General features: G+C 45.4%; 1 protein-coding gene across 1 annotated transcript in view; it reads right to left on the reverse strand.

The window, feature by feature from the left end:
* The window catches only part of brinp1 (bone morphogenetic protein/retinoic acid inducible neural-specific 1), a gene marked incomplete at both ends in the record, with an annotated part of 80,943 nt that extends 56,108 nt beyond the window's left edge, over positions 1-24,835 (reverse strand). The window contains one exon of the mRNA XM_084442748.1: positions 24,618-24,835. Within this exon, the coding sequence (XP_084298874.1) occupies positions 24,618-24,835 (218 nt within the window). The remainder of the gene's footprint in view (positions 1-24,617) is intronic.
* Between the last annotated feature and the right edge of the window lie 401 nt (positions 24,836-25,236).

The raw sequence follows: 25,236 nt of genomic DNA on the forward strand, positions 1-25,236 counted from the left end.
TCACACACACACACACACACAATCTCTCTCTCTCTCACTCTTCCTCTCACACACACTCCTCACACACACACACACACACTCCCTCACACACACACATACACGCACACACAAACTCTCTCACACACACACACACACACTCCCTCACACACACACATACACGCACACACAAACTCTCTCTCACACACACACAACACACACACACAAACTCTAACCACACACACACACACTCATTCTCTCACTCTCTCTCTCTCACTCTCTCTCTCGCCACACACACACACACACACACACACACACACACACACACACGCAATCTCTCTCTCTCTCACTCTTCCTCTCACACACACTCCTCACACACACACACACACACTCCCTCACACACACATACACGCACACACAAACTCTCTCTCACACACACACACACACACACACAAACTCTAACCACACACACACACACTCATTCTCACTCACACACACACACACACACACACACCTCTCTCACACACACACACACACACACACACAAACTCTAACCACACACACACACTCATTCTCTCTCACACACACTCCTCACACACACACACACACACTCCCTCACACACACACATACACGCACACACAAACTCTCTCTCACACACACACACACACACACACAAACTCTAACCACACACACACACACTCATTCTCTCACTCTCTCTCTCTCACTCTCTCTCTCCTCACACACTCACAACACACACCACACACACCCACACGTGCACACACACACACACTATATACACACATCCCTCGCACACACATACCCACACAATCACGTACACATACGTACAGTATAGATATCTCATTTATTTTTAAAGGGGCCCCGACACAGGTTCAATCACGTATATTGTATTTTCACCAGAAGGGAGGCTCATAAGAGTCCGAACCACTCAGAGAATTGTGTGTATACATCCAGAGGTATCAATAACCACGAACACCACCATCCACGAAAACATACAGACTCTGGCAACTACAACACGCTTTTACCAGACAGAAAGGGACGTACCTGTTTTTCCTCCACACACTTGTGTTCATATAGAGCGAACAATAACCAGGCGTGGTGGCATCTCAGTACAAGTCGATATAAGGCACATTTATGGATGAGAACGTAGACGGTGACGAGATATTTAATACAGATCATACCATTGAAGGTGACCCAGAAACCAAAGGCATACGAACACATTTTTGGTTAGAACGCACCTACATAGACGAAGACGGTTTCGAAGTGTGGCAAACAGAAGACGATGTTAGATTAAAACTTTGGCGTATAACTAAGTTTCTCAATTTAACACAAGTAGAAGAAGAATTTCCAACTGCACCTTGGAGGCAGTTATTGAGGGGACTTTGGGATCCCCTAAGCTTAAACCAAGTTTTAAGTCAGTTGTGTGATAACCCAGGAGCAGAGGCCGAGGTTTCTCTAAGGTCATTTTTTAGGTTACCAGAAGGTTTCTTATTAGGAGGAATATACCGGGAGGCAATAGATCCACGGATCTGTATTACAATCACCCCCAGGCGAGTCAAGTGGGATACAGGCAAGTTTGTTTACATAAAGCAAACACCACAGCGAGACGGATCAACTAAATTAGAATACAACCCACACCAGATCCCAAAGGTTAAAGTAGGGGTAACAGTAGGAAAGATAATAGTGCTAATTAGAACAAACGAACCAGGAGTAGCAGAAATCCCTAGATCCCTAGCTAATCAAGCGAGACAGGGATACATGGGGGCGAGCCAAGGAACAGTGAATGGGAAGGACAGGGGCAACGAGGGAACAACCCCAGTCGAGCTAGTGGTGACAAAGCACCCGACACACAAAAAACAAATTCTAAAATACATGCGGAAATGGCATGCGAGAAATCCAGCGTGGCCGAAAGGTGGTACCTATATAGTGGCGATTTGTGACGAGATGGGGCAAAACATAAAACACCACAAGGCAAAAGATAACAGTGACAAAAGGACAGGTAAAAGATCCAAAGAAAGGGAGGTGCTACAATGGTTCAGGATGGAGGGAGGAGTAAAAAAGATGGAGGCAGTCAAGCAAGAAATGACAGCCAATACCACACCAAAAGCAGAAGACAATAATAAAAAAGGGAGTCCAGCAACAACTCCCACGACCCCCACGGCTCCCACAGCGTACATCGACCCTCCCCCGTATCCAGGCAGACTGAACCCATTCGGCCGCCCAAACCCATTCAGAGCAGGGCTCTATCCAGTGATACCAGCGGGAGAAGACAAGGCCAGAGAAGAATTGAATTGTGCAATCAAAGGGGACTTCACCCTGACAATAAGAGAACCTGCGCCTGCTCCAGCAGAACCAACGACAGCGGCTGCATCCACCCACCAAAGAACTGAGAGAGAAAGACCCGAGGAGGAAGAAGATAGACGGTTGTATAGATTGCTACAAGAAGAAGAACAGCAACAACACCCGAGAGAAAGAAGGAGGGAGTCTCTACGTCCAGAAAGCAGTCTGGGGCCCGGTCCGCCAAACACGACCCCCACTGGACAAAGACGAAATGACCAAGATGAGGTAAACCACATACCACCATCAAGTCAACAGGAAGATCGAGATGCCCTGTACCCGGAGAGCTCAACGGGGATACCAGCAAAAGACAGACAGACGATTAACATAAACAAAGTACAAGAACTCCTTTTAGATAACGCAAGAAGAATACAAGTAGCTGAAAGGAATTGTGACGAGTTGGAAGAACTGTTCACACCGTCACCCCCGACCACAAGCTTCCACAGACCTCGTTCAGGAAAATTGAAGCATCCCGACCATCGTGGAGAAATGGAAGTAAGCCTGACAGGCATCATGAAGCCATTGCGCCCAACAGAACAGCCACAGTTCGACTCTGAAGAGGAAGAACGTCAGAGAGCACCCAAGCCCCGGAGTAGGAGAACGGAAGGAACTAGGAGTTCAAGCTGGGAGAGAAACCCAGGACTACGGCTCATAAGAAGGGGAGAGAGTGACCCGCAAATCGAAACACAGTGGTCGACTGAGAGAATTTGCCCACTAGTAATCAAAGGACCCGGACAGGCTCCTGCATACGTACCATGGGGATTCATGGATCTGATAGGTCTGGTCGCACGACTACCGAACGTCACGGAAGGGGCAAATAAATGGATAACAGCGTTAGAAGAAAGTACAGCAGGAGTAACTTTGGCCCTGGGGGACATTAAGGCATTACTGATGAACGTGGCTGGAAAACAAACCACGGACGAGATCTTCGAAGGAGCCCAACTACCAGGAGTAATGGCCGGAGTCACCTACAACGGAGTGGGGTTCGGAGGACATCGCACCGTGGTATGGGCAGAGCTCAGAAAGAAATATCCAGAGAAGATGGATCCAACCAAGCTCGAAGGAGAGAAGCTGAAAGATGGCGAATGTCCAACCAAGTTCCTACATGACTTCCAACGAAAATGGCTTGACGAGACAGGGAGTGCTTGGAACGCTAACAGCACCTGTCAGAGCCTATTCAAACTGATGGTTAAAAAGGCCATGCCAGGCGAAGTACAGAGGAAATTGGATGGAGTAGTAGGATTGGCAAAGATGGAGTGGCCACTATTCTCAGAACACATCGTCCATCATGTGGACATGTACAGAAAAGAAAAGCAAGATGTAGAAGAGCTGAGCAAAGTGTTGGCCAACAAACTCACAGCACTGCAACTGGGAGAGCTAACTCAGAAACAAAAGAAAGAAAAAGCAAAGGCTCAGACCCCACTGATGGCGGAAACTGAAGAAACCCTCACTCAGGCCCCAGTCATATCCCAAGTTCTAACCCAACCACAACTAGGTCCAGGACCCCCCACTCAGACGATGCCACGCTGTCCACCCACAACTCAATCTGCATATCCTCCCATCCACGTGCATGTCAACCCAGCAGCAGAATACCGTCGCGAGGATCTGGGAGGCCGAGGCAGGCCAATGCAGCGAGGACGCGGAGGATGGAGAGGAGGCCAACAGCAACGGTACGGCCAACGGAACTATGCCCCCCAAAGACAACAGCAAAATCCACAGGCAGAAGAGCAACAAGGTGAACAGCGTCAACAACAAACCAGACGCCCGCAGTCAACACCAAATATGGCAGAAGAACCCCAAAGACCGTCAAGAGAATGCTGGCAGTGTGGGGAAATGGGCCATTTCAGAAGAAATTGCCCAGCAAATCCATGGTTAGGCCCTGCGGCAGACTGGGATTAGGGGTGCCTAGAGAAACCGGAGGGGAACACCATGACACCAATTATCTCGTTAAAACCGCATGACGAGCCCAATATACCAGTAACAATACTTGGTAAACACCACACATTCATGATCGATACAGGGGCAACATATTCGTGTATTGGAAGTGACGGATGTAAATTGCCCCTTTCTAGCTCATCAATAAGAACAGTAGGTTTCTCTGGGAAGACACAAGTTGTACCCCTCACCAAGCCAATCACGATGCTCATAGCCGATAAAGAAGTTGTGGCACCCATACTATATGCTGCTCAATCACCCGTCAATCTGTTAGGAAGAGACATTTTGTGCCCTCTAGGGGCAAACATCACATGTACAGAAGATGGACTAAGTATTACCTTCCCCGAAGAACCACTCACACAAATGATGACTTTGACAACAGGTCACGATTACAAATACAGGCCCGGTAGAGTTGTACAGGGTCGCGTAATCATACACAAAGACAAACACCCAGTAGTTTATTGGGTAAAACTTACCCCACAAGAATCAGCACTGAAACAGCGGTGGATAGAATGGGAACCGTGGATACGCACCAAGGTAGGGCAAGCTAAAAGCCCAGAACTGCCCCTGCACTGTACACTTCAATATCTCACTGAACTAACTCCTGCAGAGTTTGACTATGATAGGTGTTTTCAGGAAATGATTAACAAACAGCAGTATTCACTAATTAGCAATGACATTTATATAGGACCCCAGGGGGCAGCAGCAGGAGTTACACTTCCACCAGAATTACAAGAATGGTTTCAGGTGAATAACTCCACCCCACACGTCACCTTAATGGTATCTGAGGGATATCAGTCCCATGAGCTAGGCCCTATGGTTAGAACAGCCATGCAGATACCGGAGTGGGAGAAAACCGGCAACAAGTATATCCATGTATCCCCAGATGCACAGTATTTAAGAATATCTTCAAAAATATATGACGTAGGAACAGCAGAACGAGTTCTCGTTACAGTTAAGGCGCCCGTGCATCAGATGTTAACTGTAGAACAGGAGGGTCTTTTGGCCCAGGTGCCCCAATGTTTATGGTCCAAACACAAAACAGACGTAGGATTAGTAAAATCTGCACAACCCATACTAATCAAGGTAAAAGAGGGAGCACGTTTGCCATACCAAAGACAATATCCTCTTAAACAACATGCCACGGAGGGTATAGGCCCTATAATAGAAGGTCTGGTGAATGCAGGCGTACTAATAAAAACAAGAAGCGCCTGTAATACACCCATCTTTCCAATAAAGAAGCCACATTCAAACGATTACCGATTGGTGCATGATTTGCGAGCTGTCAACTCAGTTGTGGAGGTTCCCAGACCCGTTGTCCCTGACCCGCACACACTATTATCAAACATCCCACCGAACACAAAATGGTACACAGTCATAGACTTATGTTCTGCATTTTTCAGTGTCCCAATACATAAAGATTCGCAACATTTATTTGCATTCACCTATCGAAATTCGCAGTTCACCTATACACGACTTCCTCAAGGATTCGCAGATTCCCCATCAGCGTTTAACAGAGTGTTAGCACAAGACTTACAGGATCTGCATGTATCAAGTACACTATTACAGTATGTAGATGATCTACTGATCTGCAGTGATACTAAAGAACAGTGTGAAAGGGACTCTATAACAATACTGACACGACTAGCTGAAGGAGGGCATAAAGTTAGTAAGGATAAGTTACAGTTTTGTCAACCTAGTGTAGAGTATCTAGGAAGACAATTGTGTGGTGACAAGAGACACATAGCTAAATCCCAGATAGAGGCCATAATAAAAACTCCCAAACCACAGACAGTAGGGCACCTGTTGTCTTTTCTGGGGATGGCTGGATACAGTCGACCCTGGATTTGTGATTATGCATTTAAAACAGCTCCACTTCGTGCTCTTATACGTGCTGCTGGTCAACAGGACCAAAAAAGTCAGTTACAGTGGACAGAAGAAGCTGAAGGGGCGTTCATGGCCCTAAAAGGTGACCTAAAATCTGCACCAGCCTTGGGAAACCCAGTATACTCTAAACCTTTTCATTTGTATGTAGCTGAAAGAGCAGGATATGCTAATGCCGTGTTAATGCAGGACACCCCGATAGGGAAGCAGCCCATAGCATACTATAGTACTAAATTAGATAATGTTGAGGCCGGATTACCTCCATGTTATCAAGGGTTAGCGGTAGCCTCGTTTGCATTTCAGAAAGCTTCCTCTGTTACTATGGGACATCCAGTGATTTTATACACCTCCCACCAGCTACATGCTTTACTCACTAGCCAACGATTCGTACTGACACATGCCAGACGCACCGGGTATGAGGTAATACTTTCTGCACCAGAACTGACAATTCAGCGATGTAGTACAGTGAATCCGGCCACCAGAATGGTACTGCCGACAGATGGTACGCCACATGACTGCATTTTAGCAACAAACACATTTATGCGTGCCCGAGACGATTTACATAACACACCGATCCCAGCTGATCTTACTTTGTTTGTAGATGGTTCATGTTTCCGTGATGCTACTGGAAATCACGCCGGTTATGGTGTGGTTCAATTAGAAGATGATGGTGAATCATTCAGAGACATTCAGAGCTTACACATAGCACAACCATGTTCTGCACAACTAGCAGAGATTAAGGCACTGACTGTCGCATGTAAACTAGCTGCTGGTAAAAGATTAAACGTATATACGGACTCAGCCTATGCGTACGGAGTCTGTCATATTTACGGCAACATATGGAAACAGAGAGGTTTTCAAAGAGCTGACGGTACTCCCATCATTCACGGAGATGCCATTTCACAGTTGTTAGAAGCCATGCTTTTACCCACCGCGTTAGCTATTGTTAAATGCCCAGCACATCAAAAAACAAATTCAATCATTGCTATTGGCAATAACAAGGCTGATGAAGCAGCCAGGCAAGCCGCAACAGGTAGTGGTATCACGATGGGGCCTGTAATCTTGGCGGAAGACATAGAACCACTTGTAACCATTCCGTCTCTTATATTAGCACAAGGTAGGGCTTCTCCTCAGGAGAAATCTATATGGGCCAAAAGAGGGGCTTCATACAAAGCCTCACCTGGTCCTCTACAAGGACTATGGCGCAGTCATCAGGGACATTTTGTGCTGCCTATCTCGTTACTTGGGTTTGCTATTAGAAATGCGCATGGCATTAGCCATTGCGCAAGGGGGGAAGTGATTAGATGTCTACAAGAGAACTGGTGGTCACCGTATTTAGCGGCCACGGTAGACAGAACTTTAGCACAATGTGACGTCTGTGCAAGATTAAATGTTAGAAAAACTTTTTCAGCCCCAATAGCACATATTCCAGTTCCGGATGGACCTTTTCGGCACTTAATGATTGATTACGTAGACATGACAATGCGAATACAGAAAATGAGATACATTCTTGTAGTAGTTTGCAGATTTAGTAGGTGGATAGAAGCAGTTCCAACAGCTGGAGAAGATGCACGATCAGTGGCAAAATTTTTGTGTAAAGAAGTATTCCCCAGGTTTGGCATCCCGGACACATTAAGTTCAGACAACGGTTCAGCCTTTGTGGCAGATATAGCCAGAATAGCTTTCAGGATGCTGGGAATCAGGCAGAGATATGGGTGCGTATATCACCCACAGAGCCAAGGTAGTGTAGAACGTGCGAATGGCACGCTGAAAGCAAAGATAGCAAAAATTATGCAAGACAGCCAGCTGAACTGGTTGCAAGCTTTACCAATAGCACTAATGAGTATGAGATCAAGTACTAACCGAATAACACACTTAACCCCGCATGAAATGCTAACGGGTCGACCCATGCCAGTGCCGCACACGAGGGGCCCCATCGATGGGCCCTCTCTTGAAAAATTGGAAAGGGAGCTGAAAAGCTACCTACAGCAGCTAACCCAAATCCATAAAGCTGTATTCCAACAGGTGAAAGGAGCCACAGAGGAGAGAGAGGCGGAGATCGCTGAGGAACTGCAGAAAATCTCTCCAGGAGACTGGGTATACGTGAAGGTGTTCAAAAGAAAGTGGAACGAGCCCAGACGAGACGGACCATTCAAAGTCCGACTAGCCACCAGAACAGCCGTAAAAGTTGACGGTAAGAAGTTTTGGTTCCACCTAAATCATTGCTGCAGAGCAGAAGATCCTGAAAGGACACAGGAAGCCTTTAGAAGAAGAGCAACAGTTCCGGGGTTGAAAGGGGCAGGTGACACCGCCCCGCAGGAGCATGAACAACACCGGGACGGGGAAGGCGAGGCCTCCCCTCAGGGAGTCAGGCGATCTCAAAGACTGGCCGGACGAGGAGAAAAAGGGAGCGCTTCAACTGGAAGCACTTCAACCAACAGCGCCACCAGCAGTCGATCCACTAGCAGTGGACCAGAAAGACAATGAACAACAGACACTTAAAATAGAGTTAAAAATAATGTCGAAACCTAGGCCAGGGAAGAAACAGAACAGGCAGGGGATGAGAAAGGGAAAGCAGGATGAGGTTGACCTGTGGGTATTGGGGGGTAGCCTCTTTATGTTAATATCAGCAATATGCTTAATGATACTGGCATACAGAATGCACTATGTTGACCCCCCTCAGAGCAGCAGGCCATCCCAGGAATCCACCAAAAAACCCATGCCTGACAGATTCCTAAACCACACATACACCAAGGAAGACAAAGAGACATTGGCAAGATGTGCTCTGGCCACAGGGGTATTGGCTGCAGATCAAGGGGAAATTGTCATGGGGAAAAAGACAAATCTGACATACACGAAAGTTGTCCCAAGACATCTGGCACTGACTGTAACCTCAGAGAAAACCAGAATCTATAGCTGGGCAGTAGGAGACAAATGCCCCACAACAGGGTCAATAACCATTACGGTCATCTGCCGCCTGCCAGCACACTGTGAGGACACACTCAATGGGAGAATCATGATGCTGGCAAAAGCTAAGAGAGTAGTCAAGCTTACTGGGACTTACAGGCAGAGAAGGGATGTGTCAGGGGGTAGGGCTGTCACCATCAACAGGGTGAAAACAACACAATGGGGCTCAAATATGTTCTACCAGTGGCTAAACTTCTCTGCCAGACAAGTGAGTAATGAAACATGTGTGGCATGCTATAATGCTAAAAGGTTGCCTAGTTTAAGACCAATTCCAGGAAGTCAAATAGGAGAATGTCCAAAAATCGAACATTGCTTTGCACCATGTGCCATGTTTTTGGCAGGACGCCACAATCAAAAGACCGTCGGTTGGAGCCAAGATACACAAGTATGTCCGGTTAGATTAAATATATCCGCCGCGTCAAAAGAAGAATACCCTCTACCTCCGGTAGTGAGGATTCCACCGGACCTAGTATTTCCTTTCTGTATAGTGAGAGGAGAAAAGCTGCGACAAACGGTCACACGTACAACTCCAAAACTAACCGACCGAAAGGGTCTAGTGCAGTGTAGAAACATAACATGGTACCCAAGCGACAAAAGTGGAAACGGAAACAAAACAGAGTACCTCAAACTATGTAATACCACAAAGAAGGCAAATTTCCAATGTCAACAACTAGTAGTAAATGGAAAGAGGGTTATCTATCAGCTAGAGGAGACGCAAATCTCACAATACACAATTCCAGATTATTCTGGGGGAACCGTCCCAATAGGGGACATGTTTTGGATATGTGAAAAAGATGAGCAAATTCGCACTCACCTTCCAAACAGCTGGGAAGGGATCTGTGCACCCACAATGCTAACAGGGAAAATAACAGTTTTAGCCCCATCAACATTATCAGGAGATAGGAAAAAGAGAGACATTGGCCAAAAATGGAAAACAGATGATAAGGTTTACATAGCATGGAATCAAGAACCGTTTGGTGCGCCCGATGACCATAAAGCCATAAGCGAGTCCTGGATAATTTCAGGGCAAATCGCAGGGTCAGTACCGTTTTACGGACAAATAATTAACGCGCAGTACCTCGCTCGTAACAGTAGGTGGATCAATTACATGTGGTACAACCAACAGCGGTTTATTAATTACACCATACGCGCGCTTGAGGGTGTGAGAGAACAACTGCATGCTGTATCTCTTATGGCTCTGCAAAATAGGTTTGTAATTGAAACACTCCTAGCCGAAGATCAGGGAGTATGCCAACAAATAGGTGAAGAATGCTGTTCAGTAATACCTATGCACACTGGAGAAGGAGGGAACCTTACAACGGCTTTGTCCAAACTCAAACTACTACGCGATGAACATGTGATTAATTCTAACTGGAACACCAAAACTGAACAATGGTGGGATTGGCTTAAAAACCTGTCATGGAGCAAGGTCCTGAGGGGTGTAGGGATAGTGGTAGCCTGTATCCTTTTGATTATATTAATAACAGCATGTTGCGTAGTGCCTGTTGCTAGCCTAGCGTTAAAACAGGTATCAAAAATAACCATTGGTCAATTTATGGTACAGGTCCAACAGCGCAGAGTTAGGTTGGAGGAAGAAAGCCAAATAGATCAAATGTCAATCTTACAATCAGACGATGCTATAGTCCAACCACAAGAGTGTGACCATTTGTATTCCAATATGGAAGAGCTCGACCAATGGTGGGCTTAGATTAATGGGTCAAAATGATGGATATCTCTGTGTATGACCAATGACTGCAAATCTAACTCTGAGTAATTGTTTGATAGAAAATCATGGACCAGGGAAACTACTGGAGGGACAACGTTGGCCTACCCCAGCAGCCCTTTGGCCAGCCGGTCCAGTCCCAGGCCATGCAGACCCAACCCCTACCAGCACCCCAGATAGATATCAGTCCGATCAGGCCCCAAACTGTATCCTTGACACCGGCTGTCTACCGCAACCTGCCGCCAGTGCGCAAAATAGAATACCCCACTTCTACATCTAGCTTTGCTCCCCAGGAAGATCCGCAGTTCTGGCCAATCCCCACATTTCCTAGTATAGGCCAATATCTGCCAGACATGAGTCAGAATAGCTATTACCAAACCCGAGCCCGAGCTCAGGGTTCTACGGGTCGGTTTACCCCAGTTCAGGGAGAATTCTTGCCACACACACCAGCACCTGTCGGTCCTGGTATAACGCCCCCAGTCCAGATAGAAGCAGTGTATGGTAGGCAGTCCTACACCGTTACAGGGAGAACCACATGGAGCGCTGGTGGCACCGGTTCAACCAGCCCGAGATCTGCACCAGGTCCATCAAGGATGGCCCCTTACCCGTCCCGTCTGGGCCAAAGAGAGACGGAGTCCATCCTGTACCAACTGCTGACTACGGAGGTCCCGACCGCTGGGGGCGGTTCAACTCAACAGAGAGATCGTAACTACACTGCACTGCAGGGAAGAGGGGGGGGAAACTTCAGGAAGACCCCAGCGCCATCTGAGACCCCAGCGCCATCTGAGACCCCAGCGCCATCTGAGACCCCAGCGCCATCTGAGACCCCAGCGCCACCTCAGACCCCTCCCTCTCCCATCTGGAGCCCCACAAGCCCCGTCACTTCACCAGTTCCCACAACTCCACACCACTCTGACACAGATGACGAATCTGAGTATGGGGTGCACACAGCACTTATGTCAGAGGGGGAAGTGGATATGGATGACTTTCCCGACACCTGGGAAGTCAGAGAGGCCTTGGCCGAGTTGCCAAAATCCAGGTTCGTCGAGTTCACTAGGAGGATCCCTGGTGAAGCAGGCAAGAAAAAGGTGCGTTATATGCGTGGCCGAGCGAAGGCACGTCAAAAGTATCGAGCGCAGCCAGCCAGAGAGACTTACAAAGTGATTGAAGTCCTCAAAGAGCTCATCACCACGGTGAAGGGGGTCGAGGGGGGCTTTCAGTCAATGAAGGGGAGCTTTCAGTCAATGGAGGGGGGCTTTCAGTCAATGAAGGGGGACTTTCAGTCAATGAAGGGGGACTTTCAGTCACTCAAGGGGGACGTCCAGTCACTCAAGCGGGTCATCCAGACGAGAGATGGTCGGCTGAAGGGCAAAGTCGGCCCAATCTGAAAAGCATCACCCAGTAATGGGTAATTGTGGGACTATATTCATGTAACCTCACTACACCCCACTTCAGTATTCAATGTGTATTATAGCGTGGCAGTTCCACCACCACACATGAGTCAATTTTAGTGCACAATGTTTTTAAGTTGTTTACAATAAGTTTGTCAATCATTAAGTAAAACACTGCCAATGATGTTGTGCCTACTATAATACATGACATGCATTAAGAGCGTACTGTGATTGCCGTTAAGGCTGTTTGGTATTACACTGTTTAAATCTTATATTCACACTGGAGGGTACAATGTAAGCACTGGAACTTCAGTTACTTTGTGGTTTATGAGGCTTCTCGCTGAAAGGTTGCCGTAGCTGTCTGGGGTTTCCGGGCAATGGTGGGTTCTTAGGAATCAAACCCGCGCGGCTCTGTCAGTGAAACGCTTGATGGTAAGGAGTGATTGTTTTTGGGCAATGGAGGATCATTAATCTGCCTAATGGCATTAAGTGTGGCCAGAAGGCGTGCTAGAATAAACCATTTTTTGCCTACAAAGTAACTGATGAGCATCTAAAAGTAAGCTATATCATATTAGTTTGTATCTTTGATATTTTGAGGCCAATACTATTACTATGTGATTGTTTTTAGCCAATATGAATCATTGTGAATGAAGTTTTATCTGGCCTCTAGTTTGGTAACTCTTATACTTAACTTTTTATTATGTTTTTAATCATTCTGTTGTATGAATATTGATCTGTGACTCTATAGTCACAAAGGGGGGAAATGTCGTGTATTAATTTGCCTAACTAAGCTCGAACCTTTGTTCTAATCCAGATTATATTATGTGTCTATTCTTAAAAGTCAGTTTTAGGCCCGGCTAGCTCAGTCGGACAAAACAGTAGGCCAGTTCTGTAAGGGAGGGGGAGAGCAGTTGCTCCGTGGGAACGCAGCTGTGAGCAAAGTAACATTAACCGTGATCAGTAATTGGCCAGTAGATAACGGATCAGGCTAAGAAACAACACTGCGTGAGAAAGCAGGTGTTCTCACATCAGATACGGGGTATATAAGACCCCGTGAGGCATCGGTCCGGGGTAGTATCTCTCGAGAGCTTTACCGGTTTTAATTGTCTGTTACTGTACATACAAATAAAGCCATTGCATTAAGTTTCGATTACCAGTGCCTTTTTGATTTGACTTCAACTTACTCAACTATTGAACAAAGACCATTTGAAGATAGTAACAAGATCAAAGGCGTCCCTAATCACGTCACCACCACGGTTGGCCATGTATTCATACTCTATCATCTGGGCCATTTTGGTTTTATGTTGCTTATACATGCAGTTTGTTGGGCCATCTTGAATGTGTCCTTTGCTATTATTCCTAGCCTACCTGTTACGGGGTATAAAAACAATATGGGTTTTACAGTCAGTCGGTTGCAGTGATTTTAGAACAGCTAGGGGGAGCTAACTAAAACATATGTTATCAACAAATCCCAGTAGCATCATAGAGACATTTAGGTCCCTCTCACAATTTGTCCTTGGTTTTCAAAGTAATATGTGTTGTTCCTCTTCATCGCCCATCTCCAAATCACATGGAGATGCGACATCATGCAAAAGTGTTCGATGCCTGCAGAGTCCATCTGTCCACATCGATTGGAAAGGAGCACTAACTCTACTGGCACTGATGAGAGAAAGAGAGAGAAAAAGAGAGAGAGGGAAAGAGAGAGAGAAAGAGAGAGATAGAGAGAAGGGCTATAGCAAGGTTACCGCAAGAGAGAGGTGGAGCAGATCTGAATGGGGAGAAGGCAAGAAGGGAGAGAAGGATAAAGAGGTCTAGTTTGCATCTCTATCCTTTTCTATCTGGAGCATTTTGACATCCTACTACGAGCACTGTGAGAGCTGCCACTGTTCAGTAGCGCTCTTTACTGGAGGAACGGGTTATGTCCTCAAAAAATTGATTATTTCCTAATCTGAAGTAATGGAGATCCAAATATCATAATCAGAGAAAGAGAGAGAGAGAGAGAGAGAGAATTGGGGAGGGGACTACAGTATGCCTGTCCAAATTCAGAAAAAAACATGGCGTCGGAACTTCACTTCAGCCTGCAGAGAGTCGCCATAACCTGTGACTACTGTACATCCAGAGCTATAGATTCATATCTAACAATCACTTGTCACTATATCAGCGATGACTGGAGTCTCATGTCTCATGTTCTACAGACCAGGGCAGTTGAAATCAGCCACACGGCGAGTATTCTCGCTGAGCTGTTGTCCGAGGTAATACAAGATTGGGAGCTTACAAACAAAGACCCTGCCATCGTAACGGACAACGCTGCAAATATGGTCCGCGCTGTGCAATCGATGGAGCTGTTGCACATTGTTTTGCGCACACGCTCAACTTAGCCTCACAAGCAGCTTTCAAAATCCCAGCTGCCGCTCGCTTGCTCGGGCGAGTAAGGCACAACGTGACATTTTTCCATTGGAGCACTACAAGCCACACGCTCAAAGAGAAACACAGGATGCTGGAGCTGCCTGCACATGAGCTTGTGATTGATGTGGTGACCCGGTGGAACGCTTCCTGGAGCAGAAACCAGCCATCTCGGCAACTCTGCTGTCACCTGAAGTGCATGCACAGCTACTGGAAGAGATGAGCAGTGACCCCCATGACTCCACAGTGATTAAGGACCTCTAGACTGCTGTATACAACTTGAATTTAAGGTATGCTTATTTCGCCTTATTCACCTGGCAGCCATATTGGTTAGTCTGGGGTGCGGATGCGGAAGTGCCCGTTGACTTCATCAGACAAGAAGGGCAGGGCCTTGAAGCGAGGATCTAATGCTGATGCTACCCTTCAGGGCCACTTATCTTAAAGAGATTTCACATACTTAAATCACTTTTATATCATTACATTACACATGCATGCATACACTTACACACACATGCATGCAGACAGACTGACACACACCATGCATTTTATTTAATATTTTACAATGTAAAATAACCAAGCACAGGGATTGCAAATTAATTAGCCTTTGCTAGAAACCCACTGTACTGCCCCCCCCGCCCCCCCCCCCACCCACACACACAATCATCATCACACATCTCTCTCCCTCTCATGCACGTACACATGCACACACACACACACACACACACACACACACACACACACAGTCATGTTAAGTAGGCATTCGCCTTATTCACCTCAGCAGCCATATTGGTCAGTCTGACGTAATTGGGGGTGCGGATGCGGAAGTGCCCGTTGACTTCAATGTTAAAAGTTCACTGTAAAAACACCACTTCAAGAACCAAAATAGTCAAAATAACAGGCTGAATACACTATCGGGGTTACAAACTCATCATTACAAGACTGATTGTTTTTCACTGCCGTTGTTTTTGCGTTTGGAAATACATGGAGGTGAATGAGCCAAAGTTAGCCGTCAGCTGCATTCACTCCCATGTATTTCCAAACGCGAAAACAACGGCAGTGTAATAAATAGCATGTGTAATAAAAATCTGATTAGATCTGGGAAAAGCTAAATATCATGAACATTATACATTTTGAATGAAGTGAAGAATATCACAAGCTGGGCAAGCTTTTGCAAGCCCATCTAGTAAGCAAGAGAGCATAACCTGCGACTGACGTATTCCACTTAACTGAATCTGTTCACTCGGTATGAAACATTAGCTCAGTCAGGACTTGGCGCATGTTGTGATACGAGCTTCTAAAATGGGAAATGGAAATCTCTTAATTTGCTTTAATCTAGAGGCTTACTGACAGCATGAATATGGAATCTGATGCACGGGTGTGTGAGTGACCCCACTGTGTTTTTTTAAAATCTAATTAAGACCGAAATGTGAGAACTACTGCTGCGAACACGCCTGGGCGTCATATAGGATAGACTTGCATGTAAACTAATTTAAGTTGATTGTGCTACAGGATACAGCTCCGATTAATTGGTCAAGCAAGATCCTGTGTCGAGGATGCCGTACTGACTATTATTTCACCTTACTGACGTTACAATAACAAAGTAAGCATTAACATTTAATATACCTTCATCTACTGTACTGGAGCGCCAAAACATGTCTTGGGTTGAAAAGAATCCATGGTCAAATAAAGTTGAAATATGCTAGACTGAAAAACAGACTTTGAGATGTCCTATTGTTACCATGCCTATTCTGTGTCATACAGATAATGTGTCTCTGACTGTGACAAACATAACTTGTTAATACTGTAAGTTTCAAATAACTGACTTTTCAGAAAAAATTGTTTCCCTTTAGAAACTGATTTAAAATTGCGAGAAACCCCCAAAATAAGGCTCATGGCCTCTATACTAAAACAGCCAAATCTGTTGACTGAATGCCACAGTACACGGTACTCAGCTGAGATTCCATTCACGGCGATGTTGCCCGTGGATCGCGCATAAACGAGCTATCAAGGTCGAGCCGAGTCTGTAGTCAAATGAAACGAATGCTGCTGCCAGCTTCCCAGATGCCACGGAGTGTAACCCATTCGCCTGCTTCTCATTTCCATCCTGCACAGCATAACCCTGCTGTCAAGCCTTAAATAGAATAGGGAGTAAGGAGTATGGATTTGGTGTAATATGCCATAACTATATCTGTGAGCATATTCTATATCCTTGAAATGAATTGGACGTATGATAATTCTGATATTGGTATTTGCAGAGCCCATCTAGACTGTGATATAGTACTATACGGTCCATTATTGATCCATAACACACTTCATATAGATACACTTACTCTATCAACAATAAATAAAACCATAGGATATCTGTGATAGCTCTGTGAAGATCCTCATCTTGGAATTTCCCTTCTGTGGGGTTTGACTCTATGAACGGCACACCTAGACAAGATCACGTTGAATCCATAGTATCTATGTTCCAAACAGTGTAGTCTATCTTTTCAAGTACATTTAACAACATAAAGCAGCACTGCTGTTTATCCTCTAGGAAAGGAGGGTGGGGTGGGGGGGGGGGGGGAGGGTGTAGGTGGCAGCGCCCTCTCTCCACAGTCTTCGGGGGGGGGGGGGGGGGCGGCGGTGTAGGTGGCAGCGCCCTCTCTCCACAGTCTTCGGGGGGGGTGGGGCAGCGGTGCAGGTGGCAGCGCCCTCTCTCCACAGTCTTCGGGAACTGCGGCAATCGTCCCCACGCAGTGAATTAGTCAGTACTTAACCCTGCCACTTCCTCCAGCTCTGCTTCCTCGCCCAGCTAATTATCACCGTCTCCCCCCACCTGTAATTAAGTCCTCCCAGAACGGGGTCTGATTATCGGAGGGCTGGAGAGGGGAAGTGACACCAACCCCTCCCCCGGATCGGCACTGTTAATTTCTCAAACTTCCCACCTGAGCCTTGCCTCCCCGAGCCTGCCTGTGGACACCTTCTTCTGGTTTGTCCACGCTGTAAACATTGTGGAGACCATGCTAGTAGAGGGGAAGCACAACCTGTGCTGGCTGCCACTGGTGTAAATCACTGGTCTCATGGGTATTGCGTACATATGGGCCTCGTGGAACCGCATGACCACAGATGGGTTATGGGACTGGGTAGTAATGTCCTGTGTGTTTGCGAAGGGAATGGAAGGGAGGGAGGAGTGGAGAGGGTGGAGGGTGTTAGGTCGTAAGGGAGCCCCTGATTATTTTTCACCTTGACCATGACCTCCGTGTTTCAGTCTGCCTGTCTGACACCCTTCCCCTACTGTTTCTATCTCTCTGACAAACCCAGCAAACACACAACGTCAGGGAGACGTTCAGATCATGTCTTAATAACGTCCGTCGGTCCAGAACCCCATTTGTACGTCTGCTGGACCCCCTCAATATTCAAACGTCTGGCTTGGACCCCTCTAAGACGTCTGTGGACGTGCAAAACGGGTTCAATATCTGAACGTCTAAAAAAACGTTCATTCTGGCTCCTAATTGGATGTCTTTGGACGTCCGAAAAAGACATCTAAAAGACGTCTTTTAGAAGTTTCTTTGCTCAGTGGGGAGGACCCGCTGGTCGTACACACAGACTCACTCTCTCTCTCTGCGTCTCTTTCACACACACGCTTGCCTTTTCTGTCACTTTCCTTTCTCTAAGCAGTGTTCATTTTGATAGATATTTTAGATTTAGTCTTAATCTGTAGATGAAAATGCATGTTAGTTTCACATTTAAAGGGGTAGTATGCTATTTTAGACATTTAGGCCTATTCGCGGCTTCCATGAACCTGAAACATAAAGACCATAATTTCGCTGATCGTTCCAGTATTGAGCTAGTTGCAGTTTTTATGCAGGCTCTCACGGGGCTACAAGTCAATGGGGCATCTGTAAATGTGTTGGAAAAAACTATAAATGATAAATGTACATTTCCGAGACAGGAAGCACAGGGTGTAATCTTACCAGTCTCAGCATGCTCTCCTGTGAAATGTATCACAATCCGAATATTTTTAGTGTTTGGCATGACCTGCACATAGTCCTCCATGGGAGCAATGAAAACAAGTGTCAGGGGAATGCTTATGTCCAAGCCATGCCTTTTACACCTTTTAAATTGCCAGTGGACAAGTTTGCCTATATCCGTTGTTTTTCTGGTGTGTCACATTTGACATCACAAACGCACTGGAAAAGGATTTGTGATATAAGATTAGAAAAGATTGTGATATTAGAAGTGAGAGTTCGAGCAGTAGTGGCTTGTGAGTAGTCCTGGACTGCTATGTTTGGTAGCACGCAGCCAAAAATGTTTTTTAAGCGATTTCCCTTTTTGTTATTGATTTTGGTAAGCTACTATCAGCCCTCTGTACCACTATTTATTGTGGTACAAAATAGATTGCATAAAACCAGATTGGAAATCATTTTTAAGAGTTTATGGATGTAGAACTATGCAAGTGAAGATAGCTTGGTGTTATTAAGCAACCCGATACAAGCCTACATCTGATAAAATCAGCCCACATGTTTCAAAATAGCAAGCTAACCTGCAGTACAAAACTGTCAATCTACAAACAGCAGGGGGCATAGGAAAGTGATATGACTGTCTGCTATGCAAATTGCCTCTGCCTCCGCACACTTAACGACAGTGAGTGTCATCATTGCACCAGAAAAGGGGAGAAAATCAGCTTACAGGTTCCTGACGATCAACGAAGACAAAACCCAGATGTTAGTTGGTCTCGGTGAGTTTTTAGGGCAATGTAAAAAGGATATAATTAGCACAACTCTTAACACAAAAAAAGAAAAGAAAAAAAAAAGCCAGGTAGGGGAACTAATTAATGAAATCAGCAGGTTTAGTGCTTGGGTGGAGCAAATGGTGATGGTTTTTACTTTCTGAGGCCAGGTTTAACACATCCACTAATTCTCACACCTCAAACCCATTCACTCTATCCTGTCTCTTTCCCTCTACCCCCCTCTCTCTCTTTCTCTCTTCCTCTCTCTGTCTCCCTCTCTCTCCCCCCCCCCCCCCCCCATGCAGAATGTGGACTGCAGCTCCCCCTTGAATTAGACATTCCCCTCGCCTCTCGGCAAATCTGACGACTGCATCTAAATGATCCCTCCTTTGCTCTATATAATTACTGATGGATCATCCATTCAATTGGACCTCGGAAACAAACGATATGTCCAGTCCCAATAAAAAAAAACGAAAGACACCAGACCAGCCACTACCCCCACCCCTGCCAGACTGTTCACAATGAACCTCTGAAAAAAGGAGGAGTTCACCTCCTTACAATGACCCATTCTTTGTCCTCACTGGATCAATGGGCAGACTTTTAGCATATTGCATCACCATGGCACACAGTGTTGTATATGTTACAAATGAAATCCCACCGGAACAGGTCGCAGAGAAGGGGAAGAGAGAGAGATGTATGAAAGGTGTGGAACAAAGGCATGAGAGTTGAATTAAAGGTAAAGAATAAAGATGAGTATCTGTTTGATGAGGCGTTTCAAAGGGAGATTTGAGCAAGACAGAATGTTTGCTCATGCAAATGGGAGGCCTTATATCAGATGCAAATGCCCAGAACCGATCAGGTGATCTGCAGCAAACGGATTAGAGATTAACTCATTAAGCTTGATGAGGAAATGTTCAATTATAGGAGTGCATAATCTCCATGTATTAGTCAAATCACACTTTAATTGGTCGGTGAATGAACGAGAGCGTCTTCTCTCTCAAGGCGTGCCTATGGCTTACATGCTCATGCGGAGGTTAGTGCATGGATATAGGTGCATAGGTGTGCTTAACTGCTGCTAATTTGAACACGGTAATAGGAGTGATAGAGTGTGATGAGGAACTTAATTCAGGTGTCAATCAAACAGCTCAAGATATTGTGTGTGTGTGTCAGAGAGAGAGTGTGTGTATGTGTGTGCTGAGAGCAAGATTAAAGATCTCAAGTTTTCTCACTTCAGATGAAACATCACTCTAAAGATGAAGCTTGCCCTGCAATCGGCTGAGTTTGAGATGTGCACTCGAGGGGCCTCAGAGAAAATCGTATTTGTTGAAAAATTGGTCCAAGTCTGTCATTTGTTATATACGACCTCACATCTTCTGACCTTCGCTGCCGTTAAGATGATGCTGTGAATGCTTTATAAGCAAAGAATCAATCTGTACAGACAAACAATTTTGCCAAGGTATTCTTTTGTCTTTCTTTCATTCTTTCTCTCTGTAAACACTTGATGAGGTGGTTTGCAATTGAAAACATAGGACCCACTTTGCCTGAGCAATGCCTGTAATTTTCCTGAGAATGCTGGTAATTTTCCAGCAGGGGGTTGTTGAGTACTAATCGATTTCAAACCCTGGATCTAGATTTAGCTGGTGACGAATCCCGGCCAAATGACAAGGTGATGAAGTCTTCTTATTCCAGTCACCACAGCCTTCCATCTCAACCCCCTGATCAATGAGGACCCGTACCATTTTCATAAACATTTTCATTCTAAATAACAATGCAACAAGCTCCTTCTTGCTCCTTTCACCAAAGCACAATGCCAATTCAAAGCCTTTAAAATGCATTGATGCCTGCAGATTTGCATTTATATTGGATTTCCACAGGCCCGACGAGGACTTGAGATAGAGCCCCCATGCACCAACAATGACCAAACAGCCAATGCACGTCGTTTGAAACACAGTCCACCCCTTAATAGAGTACAGGCTACAGCGCACAGAGCCGGGAGGGTAAGAGTAGAGGAGTGCCACTCACATCGGCATGGATTGGTACTTTCCAGTCAATACCGATCCAATCTCCTGGCAAAATGGCGACACGCTACATCGGAGAAAGTATCTGTCTGGCGTATGATGAATACCATACAGGAGATGCACGCTCATGCATATCATCTGCATAAAGGGGTAGGGGAAAAAAAACACTCGGGTTGGAGATTGCAATCGACCGAGCCATGTCACCAACAATTACCTACTGAAAGAATACTAATATCTTTCCCCCCTCCCCTTTTGGGCGGCGATGACCTCTTCGTCCTGCCAACCGCAGGGCGGGCACATGTGCATTTGGCCTCCAGAATGAGGCCCAGTGCCTGGGCTATTAAAGACGGGGTGGAGATTAGTTTGTTGCTGATCACGTTGTCCGGCAGTTTGCCTTCTGGGGCAATCTCTCTGGAGGAGCTGGGCAGGGAGGACTGGATGCTTCGTCTCTCTGCTAATCTGATTCAACCACTTTCAACTGCTAAATCGGCAAGACGGAGGAAGCCCCTGGGGAAATTTACAAAGCGATTCACTCCTCATTGCCAGTTAGTCTCAAGCATTCATTTATTTCTTTATTTTCTCAACTTACTTGAAAAAATAAACTTGTTTGAGGAGCCAGAATGATATCAAGTAGAGGCCAAATATGTGAGGCTTTAGCCATTAGCCCAATAGCTTTGTTTGAGTGAGCATATTGAACAACGAATATTATAAGACAGTTGAACTGGATTAATTTATGAGAAAGTTCTATGAAAAGTTCTTTGAAATAGAGTTGGTTTATATGGGCTTAGAAAGTGTCAGAACTTTGTCATAAATAATTCCAGTTCAACTGTGTTATAATATCCATGCTCGCGGAGCATTTATGCCAATTTCACACATGGATACTTTTCACAGATAATTGGATAGTTTTCTCAACATGTCATTAGCACAATGTACTTCAGAAGGACAAACAGAGCAAGGTATGTAGCACATCCAAAAACAGTCGTGCTTCGGCAAATATTAATTCTGTTCTGTTTTTTGAACCAGAATCATGGACATGTCCTGCACATAGTGCACTATATCACCCTCTAGATGTGCATTAAAGTCGTGGTCAAGCGATAAGCCCACAGTAATTCTAGGTGAATTTATTTACCGCACCGACATCTTCTAAATGTCGTAGTAACGATTTGCATGGCAGACCAAAGCGTATTGCGTAAGCCTATGGTAACAGTACCGCAGGGCATTGCTGTCCTCTGTCGAAAAACAACCAACCATGTCATGAAAAGAGAAGGATGAGCACAGCCAAGCTTTCAACCACATTCACACTGTCTCCCTGGAGTCAGGATGCTTTGGTTGAGAGTGGTGCAGATGTCCGACAGACGTGATTGCAGATTATAATTTGTTTTAATATTTAATGAGAAGTACACTGTATACGGCTCAGTATCAATGCACAATTTAATTGTCAGGGCAATACCTTGCATTGACACCTGAATCTGATGCCTCCTGTCGTTTCACAGGAAACACAGACACCATCAGAGCTGCCTCCCTCACAACCGTCTGTATTGGCGAGCCAGGAATACCAACCAATACCAACAGGAGTAAAACGCACTTGTTTTCACTGGCTTTTGAGGCCTAATAGCCTACATCTCTTGTCCTGTTTTGTGTCCTGTCCTTTTATTGTTCTGTGATTATGGGCACTTTATTCTGTTTTTTGTTTTAGTTTATTTTATATATTGTACAGCACTTTGGTGCAACTTCGGTTGATTTTAAACATGCTTTATAAATAAAGTTGACCTTGACCAACCACAAAAGCCTGTTTAACTCATCCCTCCCCTACTCCACTCCTATAAATCAACTGAGCATCATATGCCACAGGAATGTGGTGTAATGGTCGCTGTGAGATTTCTGACTCTCTCCGCCATCCGTGTCTGTAAAGCTCCGCATTATGCAAATTAAGTGTTTACATGTGACGAGATAAAAAACAGTGAGAGACCAGAGGCTGTGGAAATCTATCAACATAGAGGGAGGAGGAAAGAGAAAGGTATAAAGGTACCCACTGATATTACCGAATGGAATGGAACATTTGTTGATGATGAGTCTCTCTTCCTCTCTGTCTCTCTCTCTCTCTCTCTCCGTCTCTCTCTCTCTCTCTCTCTCTCCGTCTCTCTCTCTCTCTCTCTCCGTCTCTCTTTCTCTCTGCAGGGTTTGGACAGTGCGGGAGAATCAAAGCAACACTCCCATGAAAGGATGAGAAGCTTCTAGTTTGCTGTACACTGTCGGCTGATTGTGAGGAGATTTGCAATGCAAAGAGTGTGGGGAATAAAAGGTGCATATTGTGAATCCAACAGCAGGTTCATGTATATCAAAAACACACAGCATAGAAGGCGAGGATGGAATAATGTCTGAAAGCTGATGCCTATCAGCGAAACACACCCACATTCTTCACGATCATGACACGGCCTCTTGGGTGCATGACAGTTTGAGAAAAAGAGAGCTTTGTGTGTGTGTGTGTGTGTGTGTGTGTGTGTGTGTGTGTGTGTGTGTGTTTTATATACACACACAGTATGTGTGCGAGCTTTGTCCGTGCTCAATGTTGACAATTCACCATTCTCTCCGATACAAACAAAAAACTGGGGAGTGATTAGGCAAGCCAGATTGTGTTTTCTCCCAAAACTGCAATGGCAATGACGGCTTAAACAATGCCTATTTATAACGCTCTTTAGCGTCATGCAGCTTGTAAGAAGGGATGCAGTGTAGCCAAACTAAATAAGCCTGCAAGGCTAGGCCTATTAGGGCCCCTAATAAAAACCACAGCCAAGTAGCGAGCCAATATATTTTGGGACGTTGTATAGTGATTGGAAACCAAACAGGATGAGACAGTATTGTCTCATTCTCCTTTAGGGGGAGTGGGGCGCAGGGGTATTAATGTGAATTACATCCATCAATCTGTGAACGTTAGGAAATTGCAACAAAAAAGAAAAGATATAAGCTCCTATGGCTTAGCAAAGACAAAACTAAAATAGCCGCCCGTTATCTTTGAGCGCTGTTTCTTATGGAAGAGGGGGAAAGACTTTAGTGAGAGTGACGTTTAAAGCAGGCGGTGTAAAAAGGCTATACTAGCACATACAAAAAGGGTTTTACAGAATGCTCCTTTTCAGCAGTCACTTACACAATAGAGCCTGGAAATATTAAAAAAAAACATTTTGACAGTAAGTGTCTTAAAACCCCCCCGCCATGGCATCATTGGCTTATGCATGATTGAAAATGAACTCACCTATAAATTTTATATCGGGTTGTAAATCCTTGGCGGAATCTTTCCACGAAGGAGAGGTAACTCCGAGAGTGGTGGAAAGGTCCACGGTCGGAGATGAGCCAATCAAATTGCTTGGTGACATGTTGCTCGGTGGCCAAGGAGTCCTGGCGGGAAGACTGAACTGTTATATGGTCCCATATAAACAGGAAGCAGATGACCTCAATAAACCTCCAGTTCATGCTTTTCCTTCAGCCGCTCTCCGTTCATTCTCGCTCCATTCTGAGGAGACCTGGGGAGAGAGAGACACAGAGAGAGAGAGAGAGAGAGAGAAAGAGAGAGAGAGAGAGAGAGAGAGAGAGAGAGAGAGAGAGAGAGAGAGAGAGAGAGAGAGAGAGAGAGAGAGAAGAATATTAAAAAGAGAGAAAACAGACTTAATGAAATTAGGCTAATCACATTGAAACCCCAACCTGACAATGTCTGTTTGAATTTCCTGCCATAAATGTGAAACATTAGCCCAACACATGACACCTTTCTATAATCCCGAAAATCCATTTGAGGAGGAAAGAATATATATGGCTATTTGATGAACATACCTGTTTGAAGAACTGCCTTGATATAAATCACCCCCACCAATCTAAAC

Source organism: Borostomias antarcticus (genome assembly GCF_949987555.1).
Source record: "Borostomias antarcticus genome assembly, chromosome: 8".
In the NCBI taxonomy this organism is placed as follows: Eukaryota; Metazoa; Chordata; class Actinopteri; order Stomiiformes; family Stomiidae; genus Borostomias; species Borostomias antarcticus.